The 15,427-nt window shown below is 36.2% G+C and overlaps 1 protein-coding gene across 5 annotated transcripts in view; it reads right to left on the bottom strand.

Moving 5' to 3' along the window:
• Xrcc4 (X-ray repair cross complementing 4) overlaps positions 1-15,427 on the bottom strand; it is a 203,300-nt gene that overhangs the window by 181,032 nt on the left and 6,841 nt on the right. For all 5 annotated transcript variants that reach the window (XR_001229116.1, XM_013349636.1, XM_013349637.2 and 2 more), the window contains 2 exons: positions 14,088-14,236; positions 228-403 (listed from right to left, as the gene is read on the bottom strand). Coding sequence is in view for 4 of the 5 variants with exons in the window: in XM_013349636.1 (XP_013205090.1) it covers positions 228-403; positions 14,088-14,226 (315 nt within the window). In the remaining variant the exon portion in view is untranslated. The remainder of the gene's footprint in view (positions 1-227; positions 404-14,087; positions 14,237-15,427) is intronic.

Genomic DNA, 15,427 nt, shown 5'->3' with positions numbered 1-15,427 from the left:
AACTAATGGGTCAGGCAGTGATTAAAAGAATACAGTTTCCGTGTAATTATTTCAGGGCATAAGCTAAGCTAGCCATGCGGGCGGCAGGGTGCTGGGGACGCAGAAGACGCAGCCCTGCCGCTCTTATTTCAACAAACACTAGTTAAATGTGAAACAAAATTCATCAATAAAAACAAATGCTTTACTACTGAGACAGTAAGCGTTACTGAGCGGAACACTTTACTTACTGAGACATCTTTCAGTTCTTTCTCAATGGAGAAGTAGCAAGTCTCTTTAGAAAAGATGAACCTGTATGTGTCCGCTGGTCCTGATCCTGACAACAATGCTTTTCTAAGTTCATCGACGTATTTTTCTTTCTCCATAGCCATGTCATCAGCTTCTTGGGAAATCTCCGATTCAGAAACTATGGGAAATATTAATAAAAGTGCTGAAATAAAAACTTTCTATTAGAAAATATGTATTTAGCTGTTACTACTAATTTATCAATCTAACAGAAATTGGAAAAAATAATAAAACCAAAATGTTTTCATGTGGCTTTTTAAAAATACCATTAGTGCTCTTCACCCCCCTCCTTCCTCTCCCAGTTAGGCACTCCTCTTATTTTCTCTTGGCCCTTCTAGAGCATTTACGCCCTTAACCCTTGAGCTCTTTCTCTTCCTCTCCAACCATTATTCACCTAGCCTTTCCCAACCTCTGCAGTTATGTCAGATTACGTACTCAAATGTAAGTATCCAGTGCTATGAACGTGTGTGCACGTTATGTGTATGTGTGTGTGTGTGGCATAATGGACTTATGCCACAAAAATTACAATGCTCCCTGCAGGAACCATAAATTATTTAACAAATACCCCAATGCCAGGCAATGGAAAGCTTCAAGCTGTTGGTCAAGGGTTCTATAGAGCCAACAAATAATATGAGATAGTCCCATTGTCCTTAGCTACACCCCTACAACTAAAGAAAAAGATGCTATTTCTGAAGCTAACATACACTTCCAGCACAGACCTTGAGGAACTGACCCAGTAGTGACCCAGAAGCTTTCCCTCTGAGGATCAGCACTCATAGTATAAGAAAGTGCTATGCAACCCAACAACAAACAAATGTAATCAATAGTTCTAGACAAATAAACAGCCTACAAAGCAAAACAATAATTGGCCTGTCAAGGTGTCCCCAAAAGAGCAATCGTGCTATTTTATCTTGGGAATAAGCAACAGACATCTAGTGGGACTTACAGTGTAGTCAACAGGAGGGAACTGACGCCTGGTACTGCAAAACCTAGCCAATTACCAGTGGCTGGAGAAGACACAGACCCTGGTGTACGACCAACCCCTGCTGTTTCCCTAAATCAATCTAGCTTCTAACTGAATGTTAAATGCCTTTCCTGATTCTCAAATGAGTATAGTTCCCAGCCCCACCCAAGAAGCAATAGATGGAGGCTACTGCAGAGATCCACAGCTAGTAGAACTGCTGGGGATGAGCGGTCAGGGTCCTCAGCCCCAGCTGGTACATCTACAACATAACCCCTCCTCTAGGCTCAGGAAACACCGTGAATGGAAGCTGGAAAGACTAAGAGAGAAAGGGCACTGGGACATCTGCTATGACAAGGTCTTCCAGACAAAATGCTTCCCTCACAAGATCCCAACAATATGGGTATCTAAATATAATTCAATAATGACCACACCAGTTGTACTCTGGGCAGAGGCAGTCTTATGTGAAGATTGATGCTTGCATTTCTCCGAGTCCCTATAGGATTTACCAGTTCTGGAGTTACTTTTAAATCTTTTCTTTTTGCTTTCTTTTATAATTAAGAGCTGAATTTTCAACCATTATCTAAAAATAAATAAGATTAGAGAGGTAAATTCAGCAACTCATTCATTCATTCTGTGCAGCTGCAAGTGCCCCTGTGGACATGTGGAGGCCACCCCACTGAGCACAGCTGCTGTCCTCCTTATCATTCTCCAGCTAATCTGAGACAGGCTCTATCAGTGAACCGGTATCTCACCGTTTAGGCTCGACTCACAGAAAACCCTCCTGTCAATCCCAGAGGACTGGAGTAGCAGATGTATTGATCTGCACATGGCTTTTCTACATAGGTGCTAAGGCCCAGGCCTCAAATCCTCATGAGTAAACAACGGGCCCTTTACCTGTTGAGGTAGCTTCCAGGGCTGAGGGAAGTATTCTGACGACAGTCTCACTAACAGGAAAATACTTCCAGTTGTTTTTCTCATGCCTAGTATAGTTCTAGTGACTAAAGAAGCCTGGAAAGTCAACTTCTGTTCACTCAGGCATTAGAATTACAGTCACATATATGTCTAGTTCTGATATTCTTTTTTAAGATTTAATTTTATATGTATGTGTATGTGTGCATGTGCATAAGCTACATTTTGCAAGTATCCATTTGACACCTGCCTCAGCCTTATGAGTACAAGAAATACATCTGTGTGTCTATATACCCAGCTTTCAATATGTTGTTCTTGTTCAAATTTTGAAGTTAAGACACAATCACATTATGTGCTCCCTTCCCTCTCCTCCTTCCAACAGCTCCCATATAAACCCTTTCTCTCACTCAAATTCATAGCCTCACTTTCTTTAGTTGCGTGCATGCTCTTTCTTTCTCCTAAATATATAAATACAAGTTCCTCAGTCTGTATGATGTTATTTGAATGCAAATGACTTTAGGGCTGGCTACTTGGGATTAGTAATCAAATGTGGTGATCTTCCTGGGGGAGATACTTCTTTAGCTCTGAGGATTCCATAGTTGCCTGTATTTCTTTGTCTAGTATTGAGAGCCAATGATACGTGTTATGTTTAATATAATTACATGGAATCTTAGAGAGAAATATTAAAACCATGCAGCAAAACATACTAAGTTAAAAATATTCTAAGGATTGTCTCAACAAATGTTGCTTAGGAAGCCAAACATTCACATGTAGAAATATGAAACTAGATTTCTCTCCCTCACACCCAACAACAATATATTCAAAATGGAATAGAAACCCTGAAACTGCTAGAGGAATGCAAAAGGAAAGCACTTCAAATATAGACTTAAATAACAGGGTTATAGTAGTTCAAGACACAGCTGGAAAACTGTGAGGGAAGTACAGAAAACTACAGAGATCTACAAAGAAAAGGAATGTTCAGAAAATACTGAAGAATGAGAGATAAGTTTACAAGCAAGTCATCTCATGGAAAATTAGTATCCTAAAAATATAATGAACTAAGAAAAATCAGCGATGAAATAATGGCCTAATCAATGTGCAAACAAACCAGATAGTACTCACATAAGCTAATAAGAGAAAATGCTCAATATCCTTATTCATAAGAATAATTAAAAAATAAAAACTACCATTAATTTCTACCACAGTGTCTGAATGGCTACCATTAAGAAAACAAAAAACAATAAAGTTGAAGATGCAGCAAACAGAAGGTGTCCATGGTAGTCTGCCCTGCCCTTGGATGCATATGCTGAGCACTAACTGGAGAAAATTATGGACAATAATAATAATCATAAAGGCCAAAAGAGGAGAGGGAGGTGGGCTAAAGATCATCATGCAAGTTTGGACAGAGGTAGCTGGGAAAAAAATATGAACAAAATACATTTAAAAGGTATGAAAATTTCAAAGCACTGATTAAAATATAAAAAGAGAACATTTATAATTGTTGGAAGGAGAAGCTTCCCCCAAATCTCCAAACAGAGTAGAGCATCCTAAAGCACTCTTAGGTAAATACCAAACACAGTCAGTATAAAATAAGGATACCATCATATCCCATAGTTATTATTCACAATAGGTTTGTGTCTAGTCTCATTGTGTCTTGTTATGGCACGTTTGGTGAATATACCCGGAAGGCCTGCTCTTTTCTGAAGGAAAACAGAGGAGGAGTAGATGTGGAGAGGCACTGAGATGAGGAGTGGATAGAGGGGAAACTGTGGTTAGGATGTGTTGAAAACAATAAAGAAAGGGGGGGAAGGAAGAAGGGAGAGAAGGAGGGGGTAGGAAGGGAAGGAAGAATGGAGGGAGGGAGGGAGGGAGGGAGGAAGGAAGGAAGGAAGGAAGGAAGGAGGAAGGAAGGAAGGAAATAAAGAAATAAAAAGAGTTGGCCTCATTTCCAAGAGTAATTGGACAACACAAACTGAACTATATGGTTTATAAAGAGAGAGAAATGAAAAATAACACAACATTGGATGAGTAAGGAGATCAAGGTAGATTTGACAGAAGTTGGAGAAAAGGCATGAATATGTTCAAAAAGTATTGTATAAAATTCTCAAAGAATTAATAAAAATGTTATCTAAAACTAATAAATAAGTAAACAAATCTTTAAAATTTAGAAAAACTTAACTCCATGTTTCTATCTAACCATAATAAAAATAAAGTTCTGCCGGGCGATGGTGGCGCACGCCTTTAATCCCAGCACTCGGGAGGCAGAGGCAGGAGGATCTCTGTGAGTTCGAGACCAGCCTGGTCTACAGAGCTAGTGCCAGGACAGGCTCCAATGCCACAGAGAAACCCTGTCTTGAAAAAAAAAAATAAAGTTCAAAATCAATGAAAAATGAATCCTAGTAATTAGAGACTCTTAAGTTTAACAATTCATTACTGAATGACAAATGGGTCAAACATGAAATCTTGAAACTTCAAAAGTGCCAAGAATTATATAATACAATGAAAGGACAAAACAAGAGAGCCTCTGGGACACAGTGAAAGTAGTCATATGAGGGAAAATGATAGCTCTCAATTCCCACATTTAAAATCAGCAAATAAATATAAATGACTTGACACAACAGGAGAATTAAGAAAAACAAAACAATCCAAGTCCAGTATATAGGAAGAAAGAAAAAGCAAAGCTTTAATTAATGAAATAGAAACAAAGAATATAATACAAAAAAATGCAAACAATCTGAAGAATTGTTCCTTTAAGAAAATCAAGACCAAAAGACCCTTGGTCCAAGAAACCAAACTAAAAAGAGATAATGCAAATTAGCAGAATCAGAAGTAGACTAAGAAACATGGCAATAGATACCAAAGAAATTCAGAAGGTCATAAGGGATTATTTTACAAACCATACTCTATTAAGTTATTAAAATTTAGAAGTGAATAATTTTATATTCATCCAAACTACCAAAGTTAAAACCAACTAGAGGTAAACAACTTAAACAAACCCATAACAAATAAGGAGATTGAATAAAATAAGCCCAGGCCTAGAATTCCATTCAACTTTCAAAGAAGATCTGTAAGCAATATTTCATAACTTATTCAAAAATATCAAAAGGAAAAGAAATACATCTAAACACCTTTTATAAAGTCCATATTACTCTACTACCAAAACCAGGCAAAATATGAGAAATAAAAAAAATTACAGGACAATATTGATGACAACTATTATTCTAGGCCCTGTTTTATTGTTGTTAACAGACACCATGATTTTAAATGTAGGAATTCAGTTATCAGTTTCCCTCATATGACTACTTTCACTGTGTACCAGAGGCTTTCTTGTTTTGTACTTTCATTGTATTATAATTCTTGGCACTCTTAATATATATTTAATTAGGGGCTTACTTACATTTATTCCACTATGACCATGGAGAAGAGCATAGCAGCATACATAACACTGCAGCATTAACTGAGATACATCCTGATACTCAGGACGAGAGAGAGAGAGAGAGAGAGAGAGAGAGAGAGAGAGAGAGAGAGAGCGCATGAATACTCCCATGGGCTTTGACACCTCAAAGCCCACTCCCAGTGACATATTTCCTCCTATCAAAGAGTTCCACTTCTATCAGAGAATTCCACTCCCTGGTATCTAAGCACTCAAATATATGAGCCTATGGGGGCCACTCATTCAAACTACAATTCATAGATGTAAAGATCATCAATAAAATACTTATACAGTGAATACAGACATTATGTCATGAGATAAGCAATCACAGTTAGCAAGGCTTAATTTATCCTGAGATACAGCGATGGCTCAGTATATTCAATATATGTAATAAATCATATGTAAAATAGGTATGGCCCCCATAGAGTAATGTATTTGAATGCTTGGCCATTATGGAGTGGCACTACTGGGAGACGTGGCCTTGGAGTAGGTGTGGCCTTTTAGAAAAAAGTGGGCGGGGGGGGGGTAGGCTTTGAGGTCTCATATGCTCAAGCTATGCCACTGTGGCACACAATCACATTCTGCTGTTTGTGGATCAAAATGTAGAACTCCCAGCTCATTCTCCTGAACCATTTGTGCCTGCACACTGCCATGCTTTCTACCATGGTGATAATGGACTAAACCTCTGAAATTGTAGAACAGCCGCAATTAAATGTTTTCCTTTATAAGAGTTGCCATGATCATGGTGTCTCTTTACAGCAATAGAAAACATAACTAAGATATCATATAAATATGTTTAAAGACAAAAATCAGAAAAAGACTTTGACAAAAAAGCCAAGTGACCTAATGTTTAAAGTTCTAAAGAAAGCAAACCTGGAGGAAACATTTCTCACATAATAAAAACTATACAACTGGCCAAAATCATCCTAAGTAGAAAAAACTCAAAGTAATACCAGTAAAACCAGAGGGAAGAAACAGTGCTATCTTTGATAATGTATAGAATCCTGTCAAAATATTATTCATAAAAACTAAAAAGTCAAAAGCCAGGGTAAAAACTGATTGATCAGAAAGCAGCAGAAATACAACCAGTGACCTCCTCTCACTCCCTTCTCTGATCCAAACAGCTAATTATGTAATTACACATTTATCAAAAGTTATGGCTATTATGGGAATACCTGTACAAATTGAGACTGACAATGTTCCAGCATGTCTCTAGTAAAATCAGTTTTTTACATATTACAACATAAAGCATATTATGTGTATACCACACAATCCTACATGACAAAGAATTATAGAATGATATAATAGCATTTTAAAAGATAGCCTTAATAAACATAAAGTGGTGATAAATTACACAATGATAAATCAAACAATGCTTTATTAACTTTAATTTATAAATGCTAATGAGAAAGGAAATATAGCTCTGGAGAGACATTAGAAAATAAAAAAAAACTGCTGAATTAAATCAGTCTGTATACTTTAAAGATGTGTTGATCTCAGAATGGAAACCAGAATATGTGTTACGTTAAGGAAGATGTTTTGCTTTTGTTTCCAGGGGGAGAAAAAGCTATGAATATCATCAAGATAGATAAAGATTAGACACAAACAAGAGAAACCTAAGCAAATAAGATTAGATTCGTGGATCTCGTTCTTTAAAGAAAAATGAGGGCATAAAGAAATGATAGATAAAAGGGTAGATTATTGAATCTACATTTAAACTAAAAAAGCAACTACTAGTGTTAAATATTTTACATTACTATGAATTTTTGTATATTGATATAAACTTAAGGTTATTTGTACTGTACTGAATGTATGTTTCTATGCCAGTTTAAAGTACTATAGCTATGCAGTTCATTTAACAATATAATATAATATAAACTTCTAGTCCTTGAAAATCATTTTTAAAAACGATTTAAGATGATTAAGAAATACAGGTTAGTAGCAGATCATCTAACAATCAAATTTGTGGCCATGTTAGAATGTTTGCAAGGTCAAACAGAGATATATTTTTAGATAGATAGATGGTCTTCAAACAGGTCAAAGACCTACAGAAAATGACATTTAAGATGTTTTAATAACATACAACTTTTCATGACAGTGAGACATGTCTGCTACTGGCAGGACCAATTTATTTCAAAAAGGTATGACAGGCATTGAAGAACCTCCATATAGAGTTTGATTTCATTGTGGATAAAAGGTAGCCACTGAGCAAGAAACTAACTACTTCTGCCTCAACTGATGACAATGTGCTGTCGAATTTGAACAAGCAGGACACAAAAGAAGATGGATGCCAAACTTTGCCAAGACAAGGTAGGACAGTCCTTCAAAATCACTGCTTCACAGAAAAGTCTGTCAGATAGGCTAGGCCTGTAGGAGAAAGATAGGAGAAACCTGGGTGACTCTTCAGGTAGCCAGATGCCTCTGCTATTTCTATAATTTTGGAAGATGTTTAGGCTACAAATCCTGTTCACTAAGGTAATGTTATATCATTCTCATGTCTCTGATGGCATTGAGGACGAGATGTTATAGTTAGTTTTAACAAATTCAAAAAAGAAACAAACAAAAGAGGTGTAGAGTGTATAAAGCTGAGAGACCTAAAAGCTTAACATTTATCTAAGAAAATATTTTAAGTTCTAAAGAGATAGTTTGGGGCTGGTAATACAAATTATGATAGAAAGTAGTTTAGGTAGAAAACTTTTGACTCACCAAGACAAGACAGATAATAAAGTATAATCTCTGAATTTTCCAAATACAAATGGACTGGACATGGTGAATGCAATTTTTACTTGATAATTGTTCTTATTTTATATAGTGATACTGTGTTAGAGTTAAAACCTTTCCTTTTTATTTAGATAAAAATGAATTAATATTGTAGGATAATCTTTTTGTACAGTGTAAAGATGTGTCTCTGCCTAAAATGCCTTCTAATTGGTTTAATAAAGTGCTGAATAGTCAATAATTAGACAAGAGAGAATAAGTAAAACTTTTCAGACAGAGACGAACTCTGGGAAAAAAGAGAGGTGGGAGATTTCAGCAAGAAGCAGAGCAGGTGGGGTGTGCAGAACGAGAGAGAGGCAAAATCTATATGGTAAAATGTACATTAATAAAAATCAAGTTAATTTAAGTTATAAGAGTTAGTTGGAAACAAGCCTATGCTAAAGGTCAAGTTTTCATAATTAATAATAAGTCTCTGTGTCATTATTTGAGGGCTGGTGGGTAAAAAGAAATTCTAATTACATTCATGATTACATCTTGGTAGAATGAATACTGTGAAGATAATCATCATAACAATGCAATTTACAATTTAATGCAATGTCAATCAAGGCAATCATAACATCTTTCATAGAAACAGAAAAAAGTTCCTAAGATTTATATGTAACCATAAAAGTCAATGATTAGCAAGAAAAATACTGAACTTAAGCAATAATGCTGTAAGAAACAGATCTACCATACCAGATTTCATATTCTATTACAGAGCCATAGTAATATAAATAGTGTGGGACCAACAAAATCAGATATGTTAATCAATGAAACAAAAAATAAGATAGAAAAATGACTACATGTAACAACAACTATCTGATATTTGACAAAGACATCAAAAATATACACTGGGTGGGGGGAATAACATCTTTAACAATGATGCTAAGTAAGTTAGATGTCCACTTGTAAAAGATTTAAATAAGGCCTGATCTATCGCCCTGTACAAAAATCAACTCCAACTGGATAAAAACCTCAATATGATACCTAAAATGCTGAAACTGCTCAAAGAAAACATAGGCAGTACCTGGAGAATACAGGTACAGAAAAGGACTTCCTGAATAGCCTTCTACTTGCACAGGAATTAGGGCTAACAATAGACAAGTGGATCCTCTTTTATGTGTGGGTGCACAGTTGTGAGCCTGTTTACCTTGACTGGAGGTCAGAGAGTTTGAGCTTATTTTTGTTCTTCCAAAGTTGTCGACAACAGATGTGGCTACAAACAAGAGATCCTGATTTAAGGTGTGATTAATTAGTATTTTAGGTGCAGAGGTGGATGTGTTCCTCCTGGACCAAAGGTTGGAGATTTCAAGTCTATATCTTATATCATATTAATGAAGTTTGTTGCCTCCCCCTGCCCTTTTGGAGTGAAATATATAAGTGTATGGAAAATAAATGAGGCAGAATGCTGTTCTGTATCTCTGTCTCTTATTTCTCCTATGTCTCTGCTCCTTTTGTCTAATAATTCTAATCCTCATGCTCCTATGCTCAAACGTAGAAGTTTTGTAGAAGCTGGTTTTGAACACTATTTGAACTAAAAAGCTTCTATACAGCAAAGAAAATAAATGATCAAGTGCAAAGGAAGCCCAAAGACGGAGAGAAGTTTTACCACCTACATATCTGACAGAGTATTTATACATACATACATACATACATACATACATACATACATACACACATGTATTTGTGTGTGTGTGTGTGTGTGTGTATATATATATATATATATGCAAGTTAAGAACACAACATTCTCATTACAAAAATGAACTGTGAGTTTGAACAGAACATTCTCAGGAGAATAAATAAAAAAATGGCTAAGAGATATCTTAAAATTAAATTCAGCATCCTTAGCAATTAGGAATATGTGAATCAAAAGTAGGTCTATCACATGACCCAATTAAACCACTCGTTGGCATATGTCCAATTATGTCCAAGGGACTTCATTCACATCCTACTCCTTAGATACTTCCTCAGTCATGTTCATTGCTGCAGAGAGCCAGGAATGAAAACAAAACAAACTTCTTTCAGCTGATAAATGATAAGTGAAAAATGTGTATATTTACAACATAATTCTATTCAGCTGTAAAGAAAAATAAACAGTGAAATTTGTAGGTAAATAGATGGAATTAGAAAGTATTAATTATACTGTGTTGGGTAATTCAGATCCAGAAAAACAAATGCTATGTGTTCACACTTCCTTATAGATCCTGGCTCTGTATCCTTATACATATACCCTGGAATAAGAACAGATACTAGGTATGTAATAAAGGGCCATCACGGCAAGAAAGACATGGGGACAGTAGGACACAGTGCTATTATGAATGAAATAGAAAAAAAATGGGGAGGGGAGTTAATTGGGGAGACAAAAGGAGGACATACATACATGTATATATATAATTATTTGATATATTTGTATGCCCTCCTTTTGTTTCCCCACTTTATACACACACACACACGTGTGTGCGTGTGCATGTGTGTGTGTGTGTGTGTGTGTGTGTGTGTGTGTGAGAGAGAGAGAGAGAGAGAGAGAGAGAGAGAGAGAGAGAGAGAGCGAGAGAGAGAGAGAGAATTAGCTGATATCACTTAGAGTGATAATGTCTTCCACCAAGGGCTATAGACAATCTATCAAAACCTCCAGTGCCAGGCATGAGAAACCTCCCTTCAAGTTGATGGTCTGGGGAAATGAATAGACTCCCCAAATAATATAGATAATTGTCAATGTCCTTGAATGCCTTCTAAAACTTGAAAGTAAGACCAGCCCAATTTTTGAAGACTCTACACGCTTTAGACACAGGTTGGGAAGAGTCAAGCTGAAACTGAACTGGAAATCTTCCCTGAGGACTCTCTCTTAAAGTATTTGAAGGTTCTATGCAAGCTTTCAAGGGAGAAAAGAAGTAGTAGCCCTAACGAACTGTCATGGGTGTGAACTACAGAAATGAGCAGCCAGGCCAGATGTTTCCAATAGTACAATAGTGGCATTTACGTCTTGGGGGCAACCAGCAATTGTCTAATTAAACTTAAAGCCACTGAAAATGAGGAAATTTATACCTAGTATTTTAAACCTGGCCAAGAGGCTGTATATGGTGGCATCATGGATCATAAAGGAGAATCTACTGCTGGCACTTTCCTAAACCAATGTAACTTCTAACTCCATTCTGAATACTAAATATTTACCCTCAGAAAGTGTATCTCTCACCGTTCATCAGAGAAGCTTCTTTTTGTAGAAGATAGAGAACATTACAGAAATTTACAATTGGTCAAAATATAGAAGGCGAGTGACTGTAGAATGCGCAATGCTGATTGATACACCTACAGCAATCCCTACCATTAGGACTCAGGGAACATCGGGAGAGGGAGTGGAAAGATGTAAGAGCCAGAAAAACCTGAATGGTTGCTGGGCGATATCATCTATATATCACAGGGAAACTACGCCCATGAAGTGTCAATATCATGGTTGCTTAAAGACAACCCTATATAACAGCAATTCCAGATGACATCCAGCCTGGATGGAAGAAATCTCAAAAGTCCCTATCCCTAGATGCAATTTATGGATGCTGAAAAAGGGAGAATCTGCCCCCGTGTGGTTATCCAATCAGAAGTGGTATGCCCTAAACACACACGAGCAACACAAAATGGACTCAGCAGACTGTATTTGTATATGCATAAAGAAATACATATATGTATAAAGAAAAGAACATGAATTTGAAAGGAACTGGAAAAGATACAGGAGGGCTTGGAGTTAGAAGGAGGTATAGAAATGATGTAACATAGGACTCTTGTATAAAATTCTTAAAAATGCAAAATAAATTTTAAAAAATTCAACATAAAAATAATATGCAAAAAAGAGCCTGTTTTTTCAAAGCTTGACCAAATATTTCCTATTTAAAGGAAGAAGAAATTTTGATTGCCTACTCTAAACCTCAATTTTGGAAAAAGAGCTTGTTTGCCAGTTTATTATTATGTTAATAACTACAACACAGTTGTATGCATTCACTGCTCTAAATTTGACACGGCTGGAATGAAAACATGGCAACAATAAATCCATCCAGAATAAAGCTGAACAACTTGCTACAAGGCAAGAGGACAAACAAGAACATAAAACTGAGGAGCTATTCTAAGACTAGCAGAAACTCCAAAAACATTGTTTTGATATTATTTGTAGAATGTTCCTATGTATAAGTGAAGACTGCACAGACCTATCCTAATCCATTTCAGAAAGCAGAAAACGCCAACTTTATGCCATTAAGAATATGGGTGGCCTCGCATCAGACACCTACCTATACAAAGGCCTTTCCTATGAGTTCTGTAATGTTATTTCCATATAGTTCACAACATATCTGTCTAGAAATATTATACACAAATCTAAATATTTGATAGTAAAACATTAGTAAGGCTTGAATTAATCTCCAATAAACTTAAAGATACCCCCCCACTAATAGGTGATATAAGTTTCTTGCTGCCAAAGCAATTATTTTACAAGGCACACAGTGCCCATCAATCATTAGCACTGTATGAAACAACCCTGTGACACAACACTCTGTAATACAAAAGTGACCGATGACAAGCCACATGGTAATTATGTCCCCAAACATTCATTAGATAAAGCATTGCTAATGGGAAAGAAATCAGCAAGCTTAGTGTGTGGGAGAATAAAACAAACCTCACATCCCTTCCATTTAAATGAAAAGAGAAAAAATTATCCATAATTGAAGGCTACAACAATCAAAAAGTTGAATAACTAAAACACAGGAAGAGGTATAGGAAGGAAACCCATTTTTGTGCTTCATTTAGTAATTGTTTCAATATTCTTATTTGTGTAATGCCTGTAAGGTACCATATGACCTGTATGTAATAAGCCTTAAATAAACAAAGTTTACAAATATACTTTAATACTTACTTACACATTTACCCTAATATTTAAACAAAAAAATATAATTGAATAATGCAAGGCATAAAACATATGTAAAATCTAAAACTTTATTGGATAGTTCTGAAAATCAAATCATTACAGATGAAACTATAAATCTCCATGTTTGAAATATGATCACTACAGGAAGCTGAAATGTTATCAGGCTACCAGGGAGTACAGAAAGGAGTCTTGTATCATATTTTGTCATACTAAATTACACTACTTAGAGGATGAAATGAAGACTGCACAGAATGTGTGATAAGTGTGTAATGTGAGTAAACAGGAAACAAGATCTCTCATTTACAGACATTGTGATCAGCTTAGTTTTTTTTCTAACTAGTAGTGTATACTTAAAACTGTCTTCTCCAATTATTGCCTGTATATTTATATATGCATGTATGCATGCACGTACATAAAAATACAGTCTGCTGAGTCCATCAGTCAACAAAGGTCCACACAGAACCACTACCACGGTTTTAGCCCTACACATCCTCTAATTTTAAACAAGAGCTAGCATGTGGGTATACTCACTGCCTAGTACCAGCATCGCAATCCAACTCCCTCATGCTACCCTGCCAGAAGCAATCAGCAGCTGATAGTTCTCACTGAGAAATTTACATCTCACAGAGCTAACATAAGGAGTACTGTACACATTATCCTTGAAATCCCTTTGTTTTCCTATAATAGAAAGGTTTCACATTTGCTGTGTAAATGACAGATAAAACACTTTAAGCTTGAATTCATTCTGATTGTGCTGGATTTGTATCATTCAATAGTGAAATAGAATTTCATGATAGACATTATTTAACTTGAAACATGTTTGCTGTCAAAATTACCTGTTGCAGTCCAGGCTGAATGGCCATCAGTCAGAGTAATAACAAAACCAGATCCTACCGTTCCCTCCCAAGACACTTGCAGAAAATAAGTTATGTTGGGCTCTGAAGCAAGACAGATTCTGTTCACTTTCCTTTCCATTTCTGGCTACCTGTAATGAAAAAACAAAATCTATATTCAAAAGGAGTCTACAATTATCAAATGATGAAAACATTTATACTTTTCTTTCGGCTATAAAAACTTCAAAGAAATAAAAGTAAAATGTTGTATGCGAGAGCCAACCACTGAACTCAACAAATCAGTTTTGTTCAACAGTGACTAGCAGATTTGACAGACAAGAAGATGGAAGGCTAAAGAAAATTACTATAGCAACATGTGTAAATTTTATATTTCCCTTTCCTCAAGAGTAAATAGCCTCTTTTCTTACAAAAGGAACAGTTTCTTTGAATAAACATAGTTGAGAGCTTTATCCATACTACTGACTACAGTTATACATCATTCAGAACATTAACCAATCATACTGATTTAATTTATTCTTCTGTTTTCCTAGTGACAGTCTTTACATCAACCAGTCAACACACTTCTGAGATCTCATTATTAACCACTTAGTGCTTCAGTTGTTTTGCTTTGGGGTATTTAGTTAGGTTCTTTATGTATTCTATTAATCCTCTATCAAATGTACAGCTCTCAAAGATTTTCCCCTAATCTGTGTGTTGTGACCACTTTGGAAGTCAACTAGCCTTTTCATAGGAGTCACATATCAGATATCCTACATATCAGATACTTACATTATGATTCATAACATACAGCTATGAAGTAGCAATGAAAATTACGTTATGGCTGCGGTCACAACATGAAGAACTGTATTAAAGAGTCTCAGCATTCAGAAGGCTGAGAACCACTGCTCTATATTCAGTGTTGCTCTACAGAAGCATTTCATTCACTAGCCCTCACTGGTCAGTTCTCAGGACTATTTCCTCAGTTACTGGAGTCACTTTCAGAAGTCCTCACCTCCAGTTATATCTTGAAGTCTTTCCCTATTTTCCCCTAAGATTTTTAGGGTTCCAGGCCTTACATTAAAATCTTTGATCCATTTTTAATTGAGTTTGAAGGAGGCTGACAGATACGAATTTATTTTCACTCTTCTACATTTAGAAGTCTCAACCTATGCTTTGTGCAAGGCATGGTTGCTCATGCACTCGGGAAGCAGATGCAGACAGATCTCTGTGAGTTTGAGTGAGTTTCAGGACAGCCAGGACAGTTACAGAAAAACCCTGTCTTGAAAAGAGATGGAGCTGGGGAGGGGGGGAGGAAGGAAGGAAGGAAGGAAGGAAGGAAGGAA

The sequence above is a fragment of the Microtus ochrogaster genome, chromosome 19 (assembly GCF_000317375.1).
Source record: "Microtus ochrogaster isolate Prairie Vole_2 chromosome 19, MicOch1.0, whole genome shotgun sequence".
NCBI classification, from domain to species: domain Eukaryota; kingdom Metazoa; phylum Chordata; class Mammalia; order Rodentia; family Cricetidae; genus Microtus; species Microtus ochrogaster.
Note: the sequence above shows the minus strand (reverse complement) of the source record. Positions and strands in the feature narration are given on the sequence as shown.